Source organism: Patella vulgata, chromosome 2 (assembly GCF_932274485.2).
Source record: "Patella vulgata chromosome 2, xgPatVulg1.2, whole genome shotgun sequence".
NCBI lineage: Eukaryota > Metazoa > Mollusca > Gastropoda > Patellidae > Patella > Patella vulgata.
The window spans coordinates 62,214,916-62,230,718 of NC_065880.2; the positions used below are offsets into that span (position 1 = coordinate 62,214,916).

The 15,803-nt window shown below is 32.3% G+C and overlaps 1 protein-coding gene and 1 pseudogene across 1 annotated transcript; one reads left to right on the forward strand and one right to left on the reverse strand.

Annotated features, from left to right (window-relative positions):
• The first annotated feature begins 4,838 nt into the window (after positions 1 to 4,838).
• Positions 4,839 to 6,909, forward strand: LOC126812606 (uncharacterized). The gene is made up of 3 exons (XM_050539074.1): positions 4,839 to 4,999; positions 6,290 to 6,405; positions 6,905 to 6,909. Exons 1-3 carry the CDS (start codon positions 4,839 to 4,841, stop codon positions 6,907 to 6,909), a joined length of 282 nt encoding a protein of 93 aa, XP_050395031.1.
• Positions 6,910 to 6,950: 41 nt separating this feature from the next.
• LOC126812605 (uncharacterized) lies at positions 6,951 to 15,758 on the reverse strand (annotated as a pseudogene).
• Between the last annotated feature and the right edge of the window lie 45 nt (positions 15,759 to 15,803).

Sequence of the window (15,803 nt, forward strand, 5' to 3'; positions counted from 1 at the left end):
ATTAATATGTGTCATCTATTTATTTTGGGATTTCGGCGGGGGACATCAGCCTCACTGTTGATCGAATAGAATACCATTTTTGAATGAATAAAATTTATAGCCGAAAAATCTGCCTTATGTTTTTTGTACTTGCAATTAGCATTGTTCATGCTGAATTTGATGCATAACTAAGACAATTTGACTTTTGTTGTCATCAGCACCCTTTATTATCAGGCTTTTGGGCCAAGTTTGGAACATGGATGGTAAATACAATTTTTTTGGATGATTAAAAATAGTTCATCACCCCAAATAACAAAAATGGACATATCTTATGAACAAAACTTACAGTGCTAGCTTTAAAATGTGCATTTTAGAGTACTCAACGCCCTTAAATTGTATTTATCATGAAAATGAATATTAATTACTGTACAAATGTACAATGTTTAACATTCCTATTTTGTCATCTTTTTTAAGTTTTTTCGTAGCCCTATGTCGATTTTAAATTTTTTACCTTTACATTCTCTCACATGTTGTATCATGCGCTTACATTTGTGATGTGCTCTTATTAAAAAAACCATGTCTATGCAAAGAATCATACATTCTTCTAAACCTTTGTCTGTAAATTGTTCTGTTTGATTGGTAGCGTCAAAGAAATCGCTCTTAAAATAAGTGTTTGTCATGCAACTGACTCTGAAATCTGTCTTTGACAAATTCAAATGTATCTGTTTATCTCTAAACCTAAAAAAAATCTGCAGTTTTCTTTGTAACATATGTTAAGCCACCTCTATCAAATAATTTAACTAAATCATGTTGATTATTAAAATCAGTTGAACAATTATCACTTTTCATGCAACTAAATATATCGTGGCGAATTTTATGATCTGTTTCATTATATTTGTGAAGAAATTTACTAATGACACTTCCAGCAATGTAAATGACAATATTGCTCTCCTCTGAACTCACACCCTGTAACTGAGAGTCATTTAATACATAGAAGAGTAATAAAATTTCTGTCCAAATTAAAATGTTGAACTAGATCTTCAGATATAACTGGTAAACTGGTATGAAATGTACTCCAGCTTTTTTCCGCACAAGGCTCTTTATATGAAGAACCAGACGAAAGGAAAAGTAATGGAGTGCAAAAAGTCAATTATGGAAGACACTGCAATAGAAAATACAACACAAAAAGCATAAATTTACTTGTAAAAAGCTATTTAATGTCCAGTTTATACCAAAAAAAAATATATGACACTAAAATAAAAACAAGATAGCCACGCAAAGCATGGAAATACACCTACACAGCAGTTTTGTAATGAAAACATTTAGCAATAGACTGTGGCGAAAAAGCAAAATTACGCTAATTAAAGTGCCATGACCTCAGAAAGTAAAATGTGATTATGATCAAATGCAAGTTTGAAAAAGATTCGTCAAAAATTGTGGCCTCTAGTGAGCAGAAAGGGCAACTGCATTATACACTCATACTTATGTTGGGGCCTATAATAATAATTACATGTGTACAATTTATATTTGGCAGGTTACATACATAAGTTAAGTTATAAAATATATATTAGTATTAAAATAATACATACTAAATGTATAATAAAACAATTTTGAATCAACAGAAATAGTGTCAGTGTACTGCATCAATGCAAACTGTCTAACCATGCTCTTAAAATTATGCCCTGTAATTTTTTGAATAATAAATCAATATTACCTTATCAAGCAAACCGATGTCCATCCAATTAATTACCATTGATATATTTTAAAGAGTTTACGGTATAGATTCTATTGATTTAACTGATAATATTGAGATTATACAGAAGTTTAAAGAGGCATTAGGTAAAGATTAGATATGTAAAAGAGCTGACAGTTTTCACTATATAGTTAAAAATTAATACTGGTAATGAAAACAGAAAATGCTGAAAATTTCAGCCATATCACTTCACTCTGAACCAAGATACTATCGATTCATTTTTCAGCTAGCCTGGATCATCATTACTAACGCCAATTCTATAATTAACAGTCTCGATTATCAATTTTTACGTTAAATTATCCATCACAAAATATATGCAGAGATTCCATATGGATGTGAATGAACAGGCATTCAAACAGGATGGTTTTCTGTTCAGTTTCTTAGATATATTAACTACTTAATCTTGAAATCTTTCTCTTTTGATTCATATAAATGTTTCTGATATTGCTTGCATAGACGTTTTAACAGAATGTTGACTGTGTAATTATCTTTAGGAACTCATCATAACCAAGCAAAAATGAAAAATAGAAAAATAAAATGAAAATTAAACATTGGAACTATAAATAAAGGCTAACAAATACTTTGTGAATAAAATTTAAAAAGCATATTACCATCCAATATCTGCACAGAAGCAAATGATGGATTTGTTGATGTTAGGTTACTGGCTATTTTCTGTAACCGAACAGATGATATAGGCCTACAATTTTCTACAGCAGTAGGCCTCTAGAAAGGAAATTTAAAATGTTAATTTAATCTTACTATAGGCGCTTTGATAATAAATTAAATAATCATTAAAATAATACTTCGTGGTTTGGGTACAATATAGGGCCTACCTGTTTAGTTTTTTTACTTAGTGGTTTTCCACCATCATCGTAATATGGGACAGACTCCACAAAATCTGAGAAGAATTCCTGTGGCGAAAATAAACAGAAGAAATTTATTATATAGCCTAGTTGCACTCGTCGAAAAAAAAAAGCGAGTTAGGCCTATTTTTTTTATATAGAGCCTAGTAAAGTAGTATTATTATGATTATGGCGGTACAGAGATAAATTACGAATTGCACAATATTTACATTATAATTCATTAAAAACTTTATTATATGATATCTGAGACGCCCCGATGTAATTTAGATCAGATATTTTGGTTTTAAAAGCAAATGGTTAATCTTTTCATTCATAACTTTACATCTATCACGCCGTCCAATTCCAGAAAATAACTGGCATCTGCCATTACTTCATGCAGGACTTCATTCTACCGGAAGTCACTTGTGCATCCTCCTATTCGCGCAGGCGCTGCACAACATAATACAACGTCATAACGCTAAACTCTTCGCGTGGACATTCCGTCTGTATATATTTCTATGACTTAACAAAACGTTTTATTTTTTTCTTGGTATAACGTTTTACGGGTCCTAAACAAATTGCAAAAGAAACCAATGCAGTTTGGTTCAATGGTAAATATGTCAGACAAAATCATACTCAAAATCGGCCAAGAAAAATTCCTCAAACACATAGTGGTTATGCAAGCGAAATGTGCCGAAAAATCGAATTTGACAAATATCAATTTAAAAAATGTATTTGTCATTTGGTGGCGGGCATTTCTTTAAAAACGACTGCCAAATTTGGTAATAAAAAAAAAGAAAACAACATTAATTTGGTAATAAAAGGGCAGCGATAATCTCAAAAATTTAATTTCGAGAATTCTTGATGGTAGAAATTCAAATGGCCGGCAAAATAAAATCCAAAATGTTGGAATTTTAATTAATCGTCATTTCTTTCCGTTGGGTATGACTTGTAATATGTGGTATATTAATCCCGAAATGACATATAGTTGCTCTTAAATGAATATATTGTTAACGCGCTTTAAACATCTAGATGCAATAGACTTGGTGTAGAAAATTCTAGCTACATTGAAATGTTGGCGCGCTTTAAACATCTAGTTAATGATGGAACAAACCTCAGACAAGATACATATTTGATACTAGTTGACCATCAGAACAACATGAATATTTCATTGGAAATGGGGCGCAAATACCCAAAAGGGTCGGACAAACTCTAAACCAACTGCGTCTCCTTCAATGGGCCCTTCAATGTCTGTCTACCTGTGGAATAACATGTACATTATTTGTATCCGTTAAATATGTGCGGTTTATATATTAGATTAATATTATTATTTACACACGGGTGGGGAGTGATAACGTCTTTCCCCAAATAAATTGCATAAGAAACCAGAAAGTTTCGGAGAGCTATACCTCGTATCACATGTCACTTATGAAACATATGCCCGAAACACATGTCACACTAGACATCTTTTATTTAAATTACACTGATTTTACACTGGTTTTAAGCTACGCCGATTTTAAATGTTTTATCCATTAGCCAATTTAAAGAAATTTTGATTTTCGAAAAATTGATGATACAATTAATGATCGATGACCGAAAACTGACACACAATCCGGAATGGCTCCAGACCAAAAAATCATGGAATTTCAGGCATTTATTTTGCCGGCTAGAAGGCAAAATGGTTTTATCTCCCAAATTACTATTTAAATTTTCATTTTTCACTTTACCCGTCTGCACAATAAATCTGATTTTTAAAAGCGTATGCAAGTTAAATATATTTAATAGCGCTTTTATCTGGTGTATCTTTCATTTCATTTTCTTATGAATTAGACTATATTATTATAACAATAATGTGCGCTTTTTTGTTGTATAATAATAATAATAATAGTTTGTTAAGCTATACTTTTCGTTTAAAATATGTATGTTTTATCTCTTTTTCGCGGAATTCTATGACATATCTATCTACATCCCTGTCGGGGGCAGCCAACTTCGACACAACAGTATGATAGGACATAAAATAGATAGTGAGTAGGTACAAATACTTGGGACCCAAGATGGCGTCTTTGTACATTTGACGTCATATTTTCATGACGTCATATGAAATTTCTGGCTTCACAGTTGTCGCAACTTTATCTATATACGGCTTTGGAGACAGGTAGTGGGCAGCCATGTTTTGACGTACTGTTACTAAAAATAGACGGGCAACCCCATTGGCGTCCAGCGTTAAAATGAGTAAGATCGGTGAATTTTTAAGTTTTTCTTTGATGTCTAAAATTGCTTTAGCCAAATTAAACGTAGATCGCGCAACCACCTATAGTTATCTCAAACCCAAACAAAGCGACAGTTTAAAATCTGCTCTTATTTCAGATATAATCGTAAATTTACCTACCGGCTATGGTAAATCGCTCATTTTTGATTTATTACCGTATATCGCAAATTCTAAAATATTAATTATTGTACCACTAAATTCGATTATTGAGGAAAAATTACATAGTTTTGGGGATAAGGCAGTATTCATAAATCAATGTTTAATAAAAAAAAAACTAGCAGAAAGAAGTAAAGGTATGTGATGAATAATATGATATAATTTTTATTAATATAATGAATAATGATTACAAAAAAATCAATAAATATTAATAGTATTATTAGAATAAATAGATGTTCATGTATTATGTAAGTAATTGATTGAATATGTACATTTAATTCAAATGTTTTAACATGAATAGTGATGTTCATAATCATAGTATATGGCATATTATTATTAATTTAAAGTATTAATAATAATTTATAAATAATATTAATAGGCCCTAGTGCAGGTATACAAAATAAATAATTATTATATAATATTTAATTTTTAAAAATTGCCACTATATTACAGAAGGATTGGGATTTTGAAAATTTTTGCAGGTTCCACAGTTTCATCTGATGATCAGATAGGCCTAGATAAACTGCTTACTGGAAATTTTAGTTTTTTAATTGGCCATCCCGAACAGTTATTATCCAAACCCTTTTTTGACATCATCAGTTTTGTTGATACAATATCGCATATTACTATTGATGAGGCACATTGCATTGTAAACTGGGGAGACAGTTTTAGGCCGGAATATTCATCAATAAGCAGAATCTTATCAATTTTAACCAATAGTAAAATAATAGCCATGACAGCAACAGCCACATTAAAAATGCAAGATGATATTATAAAACTTTTTTTTTAAATCGGATAAAAATTATGACTTTTATAGGGTCCACAAGCTAAAAACGCGATTTTTCGTACAATCAGGGGCCATAATTCAGGAAGTTATGGTCCGGTATGCGCGAATATCGAAAGGAACCAAGATCTTTGGGTTATAAACTTAGATTTCAAGTTTCAACAAAATTAGATAAAAATTGTGACCTCTATAGGGTCCACAAGCTAAAAACGTGATTTTTCGTACAAACAGGGGCCACAATCCATGAAGTTTTGATCCGATACATGCCAATATCAAAAGCAGGCGAGATCTTTTGGAGATAAACCTATATTTCAAGTTTCGTCAAAATCGGATAAGAATTGTGACCTGTAGAGTGTCAACCAACAATTGTGGACGGACATCCGGACGGACAGGGGCAACAACAATATACGTCCACATGAAAATGTGGGCGTATAAAAATGCATATTAACCAGCTTTAATAATTAAGATGTAACATGGCCAAAATCATTACATTATTTTACAGCATACATGCAAGAAATCGGAAGAGCTGGACGGAATGGCATACAAAGTGAGGCAATACTATTTTTCAATAGTAGTGATATTGCCTCCAACACTAAAGTCACCAACACAATGCATAATTACTGTATGTTGGAGACATGCAGAAGAGCATATTTATGCCAACATTTTGGTTCAAGCTATGAAATTAACCAATCCTGCTGTGATATTTGTGACCAAAATCAAAAAAACTAACCTCAGTTAGCTTCTAGGTAACTTAAAATTGATGTTAGTTCAAAAGAAAGAAATACAATACATGTAGGTCACAATAAAAGATAATTATTGAATGATTTCTCATTTTTCTGATCATATTCTGATGTTTAGTACATTGTTTACATTAATTACATTAGTCCCTTGAAATAATCAGTAAAAGACTAATAATATAATATTATTATTACAGGAGATTATCCCAGAATTCAGATTAGATGAAATCATTTGGTGGAAAGAATGAGATAATTATTTAAAAATACATGTATATAATAATATCTGAGCTTGGGCGTTACAACTGATGTTAGTAGTACCTGTAATTTATACTGATGAAAATCCTTTGATGTGGTGTTTTTACAAAATCATTATTTATATGCTAGTATGATTTAAATCAAGTACCGGTAAGTAAAAAGACATTCTTTTATTTTAATTTCCCAGTTCAAATTTGTACTGTGGAATCCGAGACTCCATCCATTCTTGAATGTTTTCAAGTACCTCATCATTCACAAGTGATCCTGAGATCTGTTCAAATGATGGATGAAAGCGACCTTGTATAGATTTAAATGGTCTCACTTTACGCAGATCACTGAGCATAATTTGCTCATCTTCTAAGGAACTCTTGTCTGAATGTTTTTTTGTATCTTATTAATACAGATGAGGTTTTATCAAAATTGTCGGCCAACTCATGAATATTAGCAATTGCACTAGTTCTTTTAGAAATATTGTTCTCGGTTTTGTTAGAATACATGTGCTTTATGTGTTCTTTTGTAGTTTTCACTAGGTGTTCCATTCTTTTGTCAACTGCAATATGTCCCAAATATTTTCCTGTTGTATTTACAAACATACCATAAAATTCTTCATTTGCTGCTTTTTCTGATAAGACAAGATTTTGGTGTACAAGTAATCTTAAAATCTCCAAAGCATATTTAGAGTGGTTGTTGTTAGCTTTAAGGTATACCATTGCCAGTTTGAGTAATCGTATCCCACGTTTTCTTTCTGGAAGTTTAATTAAGTCAATAAAATTTCGGTACAGCAGACCCAAATTTAAACATAATTTGGCATAATTGGTTATGAAGTCAGTTGTTTCTTTTGGCTTTTTCAGTGGGATAACATTTGTCACAGATTTCCCTGTAGAGAGAGTTGGTGTTAGTGTCTGACCATCAACTGAAAAGAAAGAAAAAAACAAAGGTAACACTTCCTGATTAGAGGCATTGTCTTGCTCACATACAAAGATTTATTAAACATACATGATGATTTAATCGAAAAATGGATAATCAAGACTATGTTTTTTTATCCTATTGACTTTAGTAATAATGATCGAGACTAGGCTAAAATTCAAAGGCTAATATCTCAGTTCAAGTGGAGCATATTCCCTTTACATTATCTAGTTTTTAACTATTATAGTGAGAACTGCCAGCTCTTTATCTAATCTTCCATAATGCCCCTTAAAAATCCCAAATATTGTAATTTATTATTGGAATGGAACATGTACTTAACAATTGAGACAACTTGACCAGCTGATTTCTACTGTACCTTTAACATTGCGATTTGTAAATAGAGCTTGATCAAAAAACATCTGATCTATCAACTTTCCTATGGTTTGAAAATACCATGTTTTTTTTTCAGATAGGTTTTTAAATATTGGTGGCTGGTGCCAAGTAGGAGAAGAGTTGGCATCTTCCATCCCAAAAAATTCAAGAAAACATTCTACTGAATAAACATCTGTGATCGATAGTGTAAAATCCTTATTTGCTTCATAATGTTCATTGATGTTCTCATTCACGGATGTTCTAGACAGTCGATTTTGAAAAGCCATGAAAGTTCCTAATTCTTTTCCGCTTTCTTTACTGTATAGCCTTTTGAAGATAGTTTTTAGAATATTCATAAGTAAATGGAACAGTTCAAATGTAATTGGGCTTAAATGTGCAAATTTTTCATTGGGATTAATATGGTGAGCTCGCAAAGATTTTGCTCCAGAAAACCTCTCTCGTGTTAGTTGGTCACCCCCAACATGAATTTTTGTTTTGTTCCTTCAGTTGATTTCCCTGCAGAATGAAATATTGAAGCTATGGTGGATTCATAAAAATCTAGAATCTCAACAACATCTGAATAGTTTTGTTCATTTTTAAATAGAACAGGTAATGGTATAACTTTATTTTTATTGATCATATTGGGGTGTATGGGTTCGCTTATCATATCTGGCAGAATATCCTTAAATATTTGGAAGTAAGGAATAAATTTCATTACTGCCCTGGACATTAAAATAACATAATCATTCCTGATCAATTGTAGGTCATCTGAAGTTAGACATAACTTCTGGATATCACCATCTGCTTTTTGACTTAAAGGCTTTTCAATACTCAAATGATCGAAATTCAAATTTTGTATTATCACAGCAGAACCAAATGCATGTTCCATTTTCACAGTGTTGTTAATTGGTTGATCATGGACACCAACCGTCCAATTAATGTTATCTCCTACAATGCGGAATCTTTTATTCTGCAGAACTGCGTTTACAACTTGCTGGTTAAAATGACCACCAACCATTTCCACAAGTTGGCGACTCCTTCCATAGCTTAAACATACGCCCATACTTTGAAACCTATCAAAAACCTGAAATTATAACATATTTATTATATAATTTAATATGTTTTCATATTTTGGAATTACATGTATGTATTCAGGCTCTTACCTGTTGAGAAAATATATCATTTAGAGGAACGGTCCGAGATTTCACGGGGAAACTGTTGATATAAGTGAGTTTAAGTATTCAAATCAATTGATAGATTTGCTTAACAAATTGTCAATAACAATGTTATGTAACTTAATTAAGGAGTTTGAATGGTCACTAATTACAGAATACTGTGCCTTTAATTATAATATTAAATAATTTCAATTTCAGATTATAGAGTTTACCTTCTGATCACATATATTGTCAAAAAGCAACATTGATGTCACTCTCTGAATGAGGCTCAACTCCATATTTCTAATCTGCATCAGAATCCCATACACAAGACCAATTCTTGGAATTATTTTATCGATCTTTGCATATTTTGTACTACGTGTTTCTAATGGTGATATAGTCAATGAAATCAAGAGTGTAAATAGTGTAGGAAATTTTAGTTTCATTTCTGAAACTACTGCTTGCCAGTTAAAAGTTTGTAAATTCTCAATATTTTTCTGCATTAGAATACTTGTGTTACAACCTTTCCTAAATCTCAAATCATCAACAGATTTATTAATATTGCGTGAAATGATAGATGTTATTGAACTGGAAAGAAGGGGAATGCCTAATATAGTTTCAGAAATATTATTAATATTTTCTTCTTTTATTGTTTTAATTAATTTGAATTTGTCGTCTGGACCTAAAATGTTTTGATCATCTTTATTGAAATAATTCTCTTCTATCATTTTGTATATATTTTTTCTAAGTGACAGTTGGGATGTGTTTTGAAATGAGTCTTCTCGGTATTCACTAGATGTGTTTTGAAGTGGGTCTTTAGTTTCCATCTTTACTGAGGAATTCATTTTCTTCTTAAATTTCGAACCAAGTACATTTGATTGAAAATAGTTGTGCTCGCCCCAAGACTCGAATGGTAAACTCCTGCAACATTTGGTTCTTTTAGATTTATCTGAAAATTCAAGAACAGATCATACAGGTTAAACACTTGCCTATCATTAAATAAATATCATGTCAAGGTTACGTATACAGATCGCATAAATCCTCACTAAAAGAAAATAAAGTTACTGATAAAGTCAAACATGTTGTAAGCAAGAAGTTAAAAAATTAATTAACCTCTTTTATTTTATTATTATTAAAGAAATCAAACATTATCAAAATCAGTGCATCAGTTGAAAACATGGCTGTTTGCTCTACAATCTCATGTAACTGTCTATAATTTCATAATTCAGCCCCAAAGAGATTCCAGAAGAAAAGGCCAACTATGGGAAGCTACATGTTAATGAATGTGGATAATTATTATTGAGAAAAAGCATTTAATTTAATTTCTTCCATAACTTCTGTGTTAAATTGTTTAAGCTGCATTTAGTAACTGGATGAGAATAACACATGACACAATTATACGAAATACAAGTTACAATACCTGAAAGATATACAAAACATTAATGTACAACGAAAGATAATCATTTAGAAACCATAAGGGGGGAGGGGGCATAAGGGTTGGGTAGTAATAAACGGTGTGTTCACTGTGTCCACTTTTGATTAATCCAATTAAGGTCTAATTAGGATTAGTGGATTAAGCGGATTAGGATTAGGTGTTATAGGTAATTAGATGGAAAAAACCCCAAATATTTTATGTAATTTTTTTTTTATTTTTCGATGTTTTATATATATTTAATAAAAATATAACATACATGGATATATCATACATCACATTAGCACTTTATAATTTAATGAAAATATAACAATTTTCGATGTTTTATATATAAAATATTTAATAAAAATATAACATACATGGATATATCATACATCACATTAGCACTTTATAATTTAATGAAAATATAACAATTTTCGATGTTTTATATATAAAATATGTAATAAAAATATAACATACATGGATATATCATACATCACATTAGCACTTTATAATTTAATGAAAATATAACAATTTTCGATGTTTTATATATAAAATATGTAATAAAAGTATAACATACATGGGTATATCATACATCACACAAAAACAAGATAAACAATGAAAATTTACAATGTAGTTAAACGGGCTACGCCATCGGCATACTCGAATACAGTCTTTATACCGTTCTGAAGATCTGTTGTCAGAGTTTGGAGTCGGGTTTCTAGTTGCCTGTACTTTCTTCTCTTAGGCCGTAATTTTCCGTTGGCACCTAACTGGAGTATGGTTACTTCGTAGTAAGCTTGTTCATTCTTAAAAAAAGCCACCAACTTAAAAATATTTGGGTGAGGGGTGGCAATAATGGATGTTATCTTGGAATGCCATCCTTCAACATGGTTCGTTGTGCGTGGACCTTCAGTGTGGAAATGGTTCCACATCATTCTGCCATGCTGCCCCTCCATCCAGAACTCAGTTACGTAATCTGCAAATTGCAACACTCTGGCATCTTGGAGTGGTGCATCATCAAGGGCATGCAGCCATACATCTTCAACCTGCTGTATTGGAATTAATGGTAATGCTGCTGCTTGCTTGACGATTTTATTGATTTCTGGCACCCGAGAAAAATCTGCTTGTAGTCCATATTTCTGCGCATTGCGCCAAATACACTGACCAAAGTGAAAAAAACAACCTTTTAGTTCTGACCTCGGCAACACAGTTCTCACAGCATTTTGCATACTAACTTCGAAATCTGTAAACACATGGCCTGGGTTAAGATTAACATTGACAAGTGCCAATGTTTTGTCTCTAACACATCTGAGGAACTCAACATATGTTGCCTCCTTCTTATCGGGTAATAGTGCATACACCAAAGGGAACATTTTATTGTGTACAAAAGCATGTATAGTGTAGATCTGGGTGAATAAGGTAGGACTCATGCTAAATGTTCCATCACAGTATATAGTGTCTGCATTGGCGAGGGGGGTTGGATGGCTGAATGGTTAGCGTGCGCGCGCTGTATCATAAAGTCTGTCATTGAGTCGACTGGCGTGGTTTCGAATCCCCGGTTGTACGTGGCAAGGAGTAGGGTCGCCTGTCCAGCCTCGTGGGTTTTCTCCGGGTCCTCCGGTTTCCTCCCACTGCTAAAGACCCCTACGCGCAAGCGAATTATTGAAATAAAATTAAACCATATGTTAGTCCCGAAATGACCTAGTTTGTGTCGAGTGGACGTTAAACCCCATTTCTCTCTCTCTCTCTGCATTGGCGAGATGGTAAAGATTTTCTTGTGTGGAAAACACTAGAAACCTGTTGTCGGCTGCTGCGTGGAGAAGGAAGTCGTCTCCGGATGTGGTCTTGGTGTAAGAATCTGGAAGCTGGATATCGTTGCGGGTCTGAGGAAGTGCTGGGAGGATCTTTGCTCGGGCTCTATACAGGGAAGCACAGCAACTATAGAATGTTGGAATCTCTCTGATCATCTCACCTGAGTCACGGTCAGATCGAAGGGCTGTAAACAAACAAAAAGAAAATATTTATTATACATATTATTATATCATTAATACTCGACCAGACACTCGATTGGTTTGTTACGGAAGAACATGTTCAGTATGCTTTAACGTTGAATCATTTAAATCAACGGCACACAACATTAGAGATAAATACATACCTGATACTTCTTCTTGATAGATTGCACAGACTGGTTTGGTTTCCTCTTGCACCTTGGTTTTCATGGCAACGAGAAATTTGTCGACTGCCACCTTGTGTGGTTAGCAACATGGTTGTGGTTTCTGGAATATTTGGTAATAAAGCCTTGGTGGGTGTTCAGGGTTGCTGGACAACCTTTTATACAACATCTCCAGTATACTCGTTCTGCCTTCCTATTCTTCACTCGGAATTTGTATTCTTCATGGACTAAGTTTTCTCCACCTTGAGCATTGGGGATGTACTGGATGTTTACTTGAACGTTTGCCATGATGAAATATGACAGACTGACTTCTGTGTGTCCTTATAAAGACCGTGTAATGTGTAGGCTTACTGAACATAATTCATATTATATTCAAGTGTCGTTTTTTGAATAAAATTCATCACTTTAACGATTACAGTGAGTTCATCTCACCAATTATAAGACTGAATATTTAGTCACTTTCAATATTTGTTTTTTTCCATCTAATTACCTATAACACCTAATCCTAATCCGCTTAATACACTAATCCTAATTAGACCTTAATTGGATTAATCAAAAGTGGGCACAGTGAGATGTAACCGTAATAAACTATGTACAACGAAAGCATGATAATGGTGACAGCTTGATTGGGTAGTGAGTATGTATACAGGGGGAACAAACTGAAGACAGGGTAAACTGTGTGGAGAAGCCATATTGTCAAAATAACATGAGATTATTCGGTATTGAATGAGTAAGGCATTTGAGAAAATAATAAAATGGTTGTACATAAATCTTATATATATATATAAAATATATATTTAAGAAATGTATATAAAATTTCCAGAATAACGAAAATTAAGAATTTGTGAAATTATTAAGAATGTGATGGAAAATGAAAAAATATGAGAATTATCATGTTAATGCCCATTAATGTATTATGATGTGTGAGCTTATTAATTAATTATTAATAGTTATGTACTTTGCATTGGTATTGTTAATTTAATTATCTTTTTTTAATTATTGTAATAGAATAACTCATGTCAAACGGTGACGCCATATCTTAACTGGAGAGCCTGCGCAATAGACTGGAATAACCAGACGCTAGAAATTGCCAGTCGGTTTAGACTCATGCCGTATTTCGCTGGACATAACTGATTTGAAACGGAAACAATTTAGCTTCTTTAAATACAATAACAATAATATTCAATCTATTTAAATGATATTGCCCACCTGAGTTGATTTTTTTTCCAATAGTTTCATCTGATGAAAGTGGTGTTTCCAAATTTGATTTACTGTTTTCTTCGTTCATTTTTGCTAGAATTTTACCATCAAGACTGACAACTACTTCTGAAGGCATCACTGAAAAAATTTAGATGAATAAGGTTTGGACCAACAGTACTATTGATCTAGACTAGTAGAGAGTTGATTATAAATAAAAGTCTGAGTTATAATTTATATAACATTTGAAGCCAGAAAAAGACTTGTGATAGGTAGATTTAGCTCTTACATAATGCATCTTTAATAAAGATTTAGAGTGGGTTTCCACATTCTTACATTTTCAATTTCACCAAGTGTTTTGTTGTGAATATCAAAAATTTTGTATAGACAAAACAAAAAGGAAATTGCTGATGCTCACCTAGGCTCCTGATTTCTGTTTTGATATTTTCACTTGAACTTGAAGATGGAATTTGCGCTATATTTTTACCATTTATATTTTTACCACTATCTATATCAGAACCATTTGAAATTATTTTTGACGGCCAAACTTAAAATATAAAAAAAAATCATTTTAGTCAGAAAAACTGAAATATTATAGTATTATCACTAGTACTATAGTAAATAAAACATATCAATAAATTGTAGCTTGTTATTAATTAATGAAATAAGGTTACAAATCAAGTTGGTTACAATATATATGGCCATGAATATAGCTGGATCGAAGACAATAGCAACATGTTGAAGAAATAACATCACTGTCATAGTGTCATTTTATCTAATGAAGACAGGCTTATGCGAAGCAGTGTGCTATACCTTTTATACCTTTTCTTTGGTCTACCATCTGGCTTGTTGACCACCTTTATTACTTCTAGCATTGATAGGTTTGCGCATGTTTGAGCTAGATCTTGTCCTAAATAAATTTATTTCTCAAAGTGTTTCGTCTAAATATTATCAACAATATCTTTTCCTTCAAGAATCCTGTAGACTTGGATGACATCATAACATTTCCTTCCAACGAGGGCAAACCGAGACTTAACAAGTGTTGCTGGTAATCAAGGTTTAAAATTTTTTAGTCCCTTATTCACTAGTTTAGTCGCTCTGTGTTGTACATTTTCAACTGCTCTAATACACAGCGTATTCCAAGTGAGGTCGAATAAGAGATTTATATAACTGTAAGAACATTTCTTTGCTATGAATATGATGAGGCAAATTTGGCCCAGACGCAGTGTTCTTATTTTGACAACATTTACATGACATATGATAAAGAATGACATCAAAAGCAAATTACCAATACTCTTTGTATGAATTTTCTTATGTCTGTGGGATAGCTCTATTTCGGCTGACATTGGCATTAACATTCGTTTACCACAAACCTAGAAAAGAATAAACTAAAAAATGAACAAAAATTATTTTTTCACTCTTCATTCATTGTCAGCAATAAGATTGACTATTTCGTAGCACAATTTCGTCAATAAAACCACAGTTATTATATAAGTTGTCCTCAGCAGTTTATAGTATTAGTATGAACTATATATATATATATGTAGGTCTAAGCGATCATTTAGATATCTTACTTACCCTCTTATAATTTCTCTGACAGTCGTCATAAAATTGAACTGTTTTCTCATGAAGGTTCTGCAGTCTCCGAAAGCAGTTTCTACAAATAATTCCCGTTATTATAGTTATTCCCCCGTATTTTTGTAATTTTAAATGTAGATCTGGAAGATTTTCAATCTTCCTGTCCTCTTTGGGTTCTAAACTAAACATAAACTACCGCTGCATTTAATTGGTGTTGACATCTTAATAATCAAT

Bases quoted from the DNA above. Each gene is read 5' to 3' on its own strand.
- LOC126812606 (XM_050539074.1), top strand. From the start codon at position 4,839: ATGTCTAAAATTGCTTTAGCCAAATTAAACGTAGATCGCGCAACCACC. The intron at 5,000-6,289 runs GTATATCGCAAA...TTTTACAGCATA, and splicing joins CTCATTTTTGATTTATTACC to CATGCAAGAAATCGGAAGAG.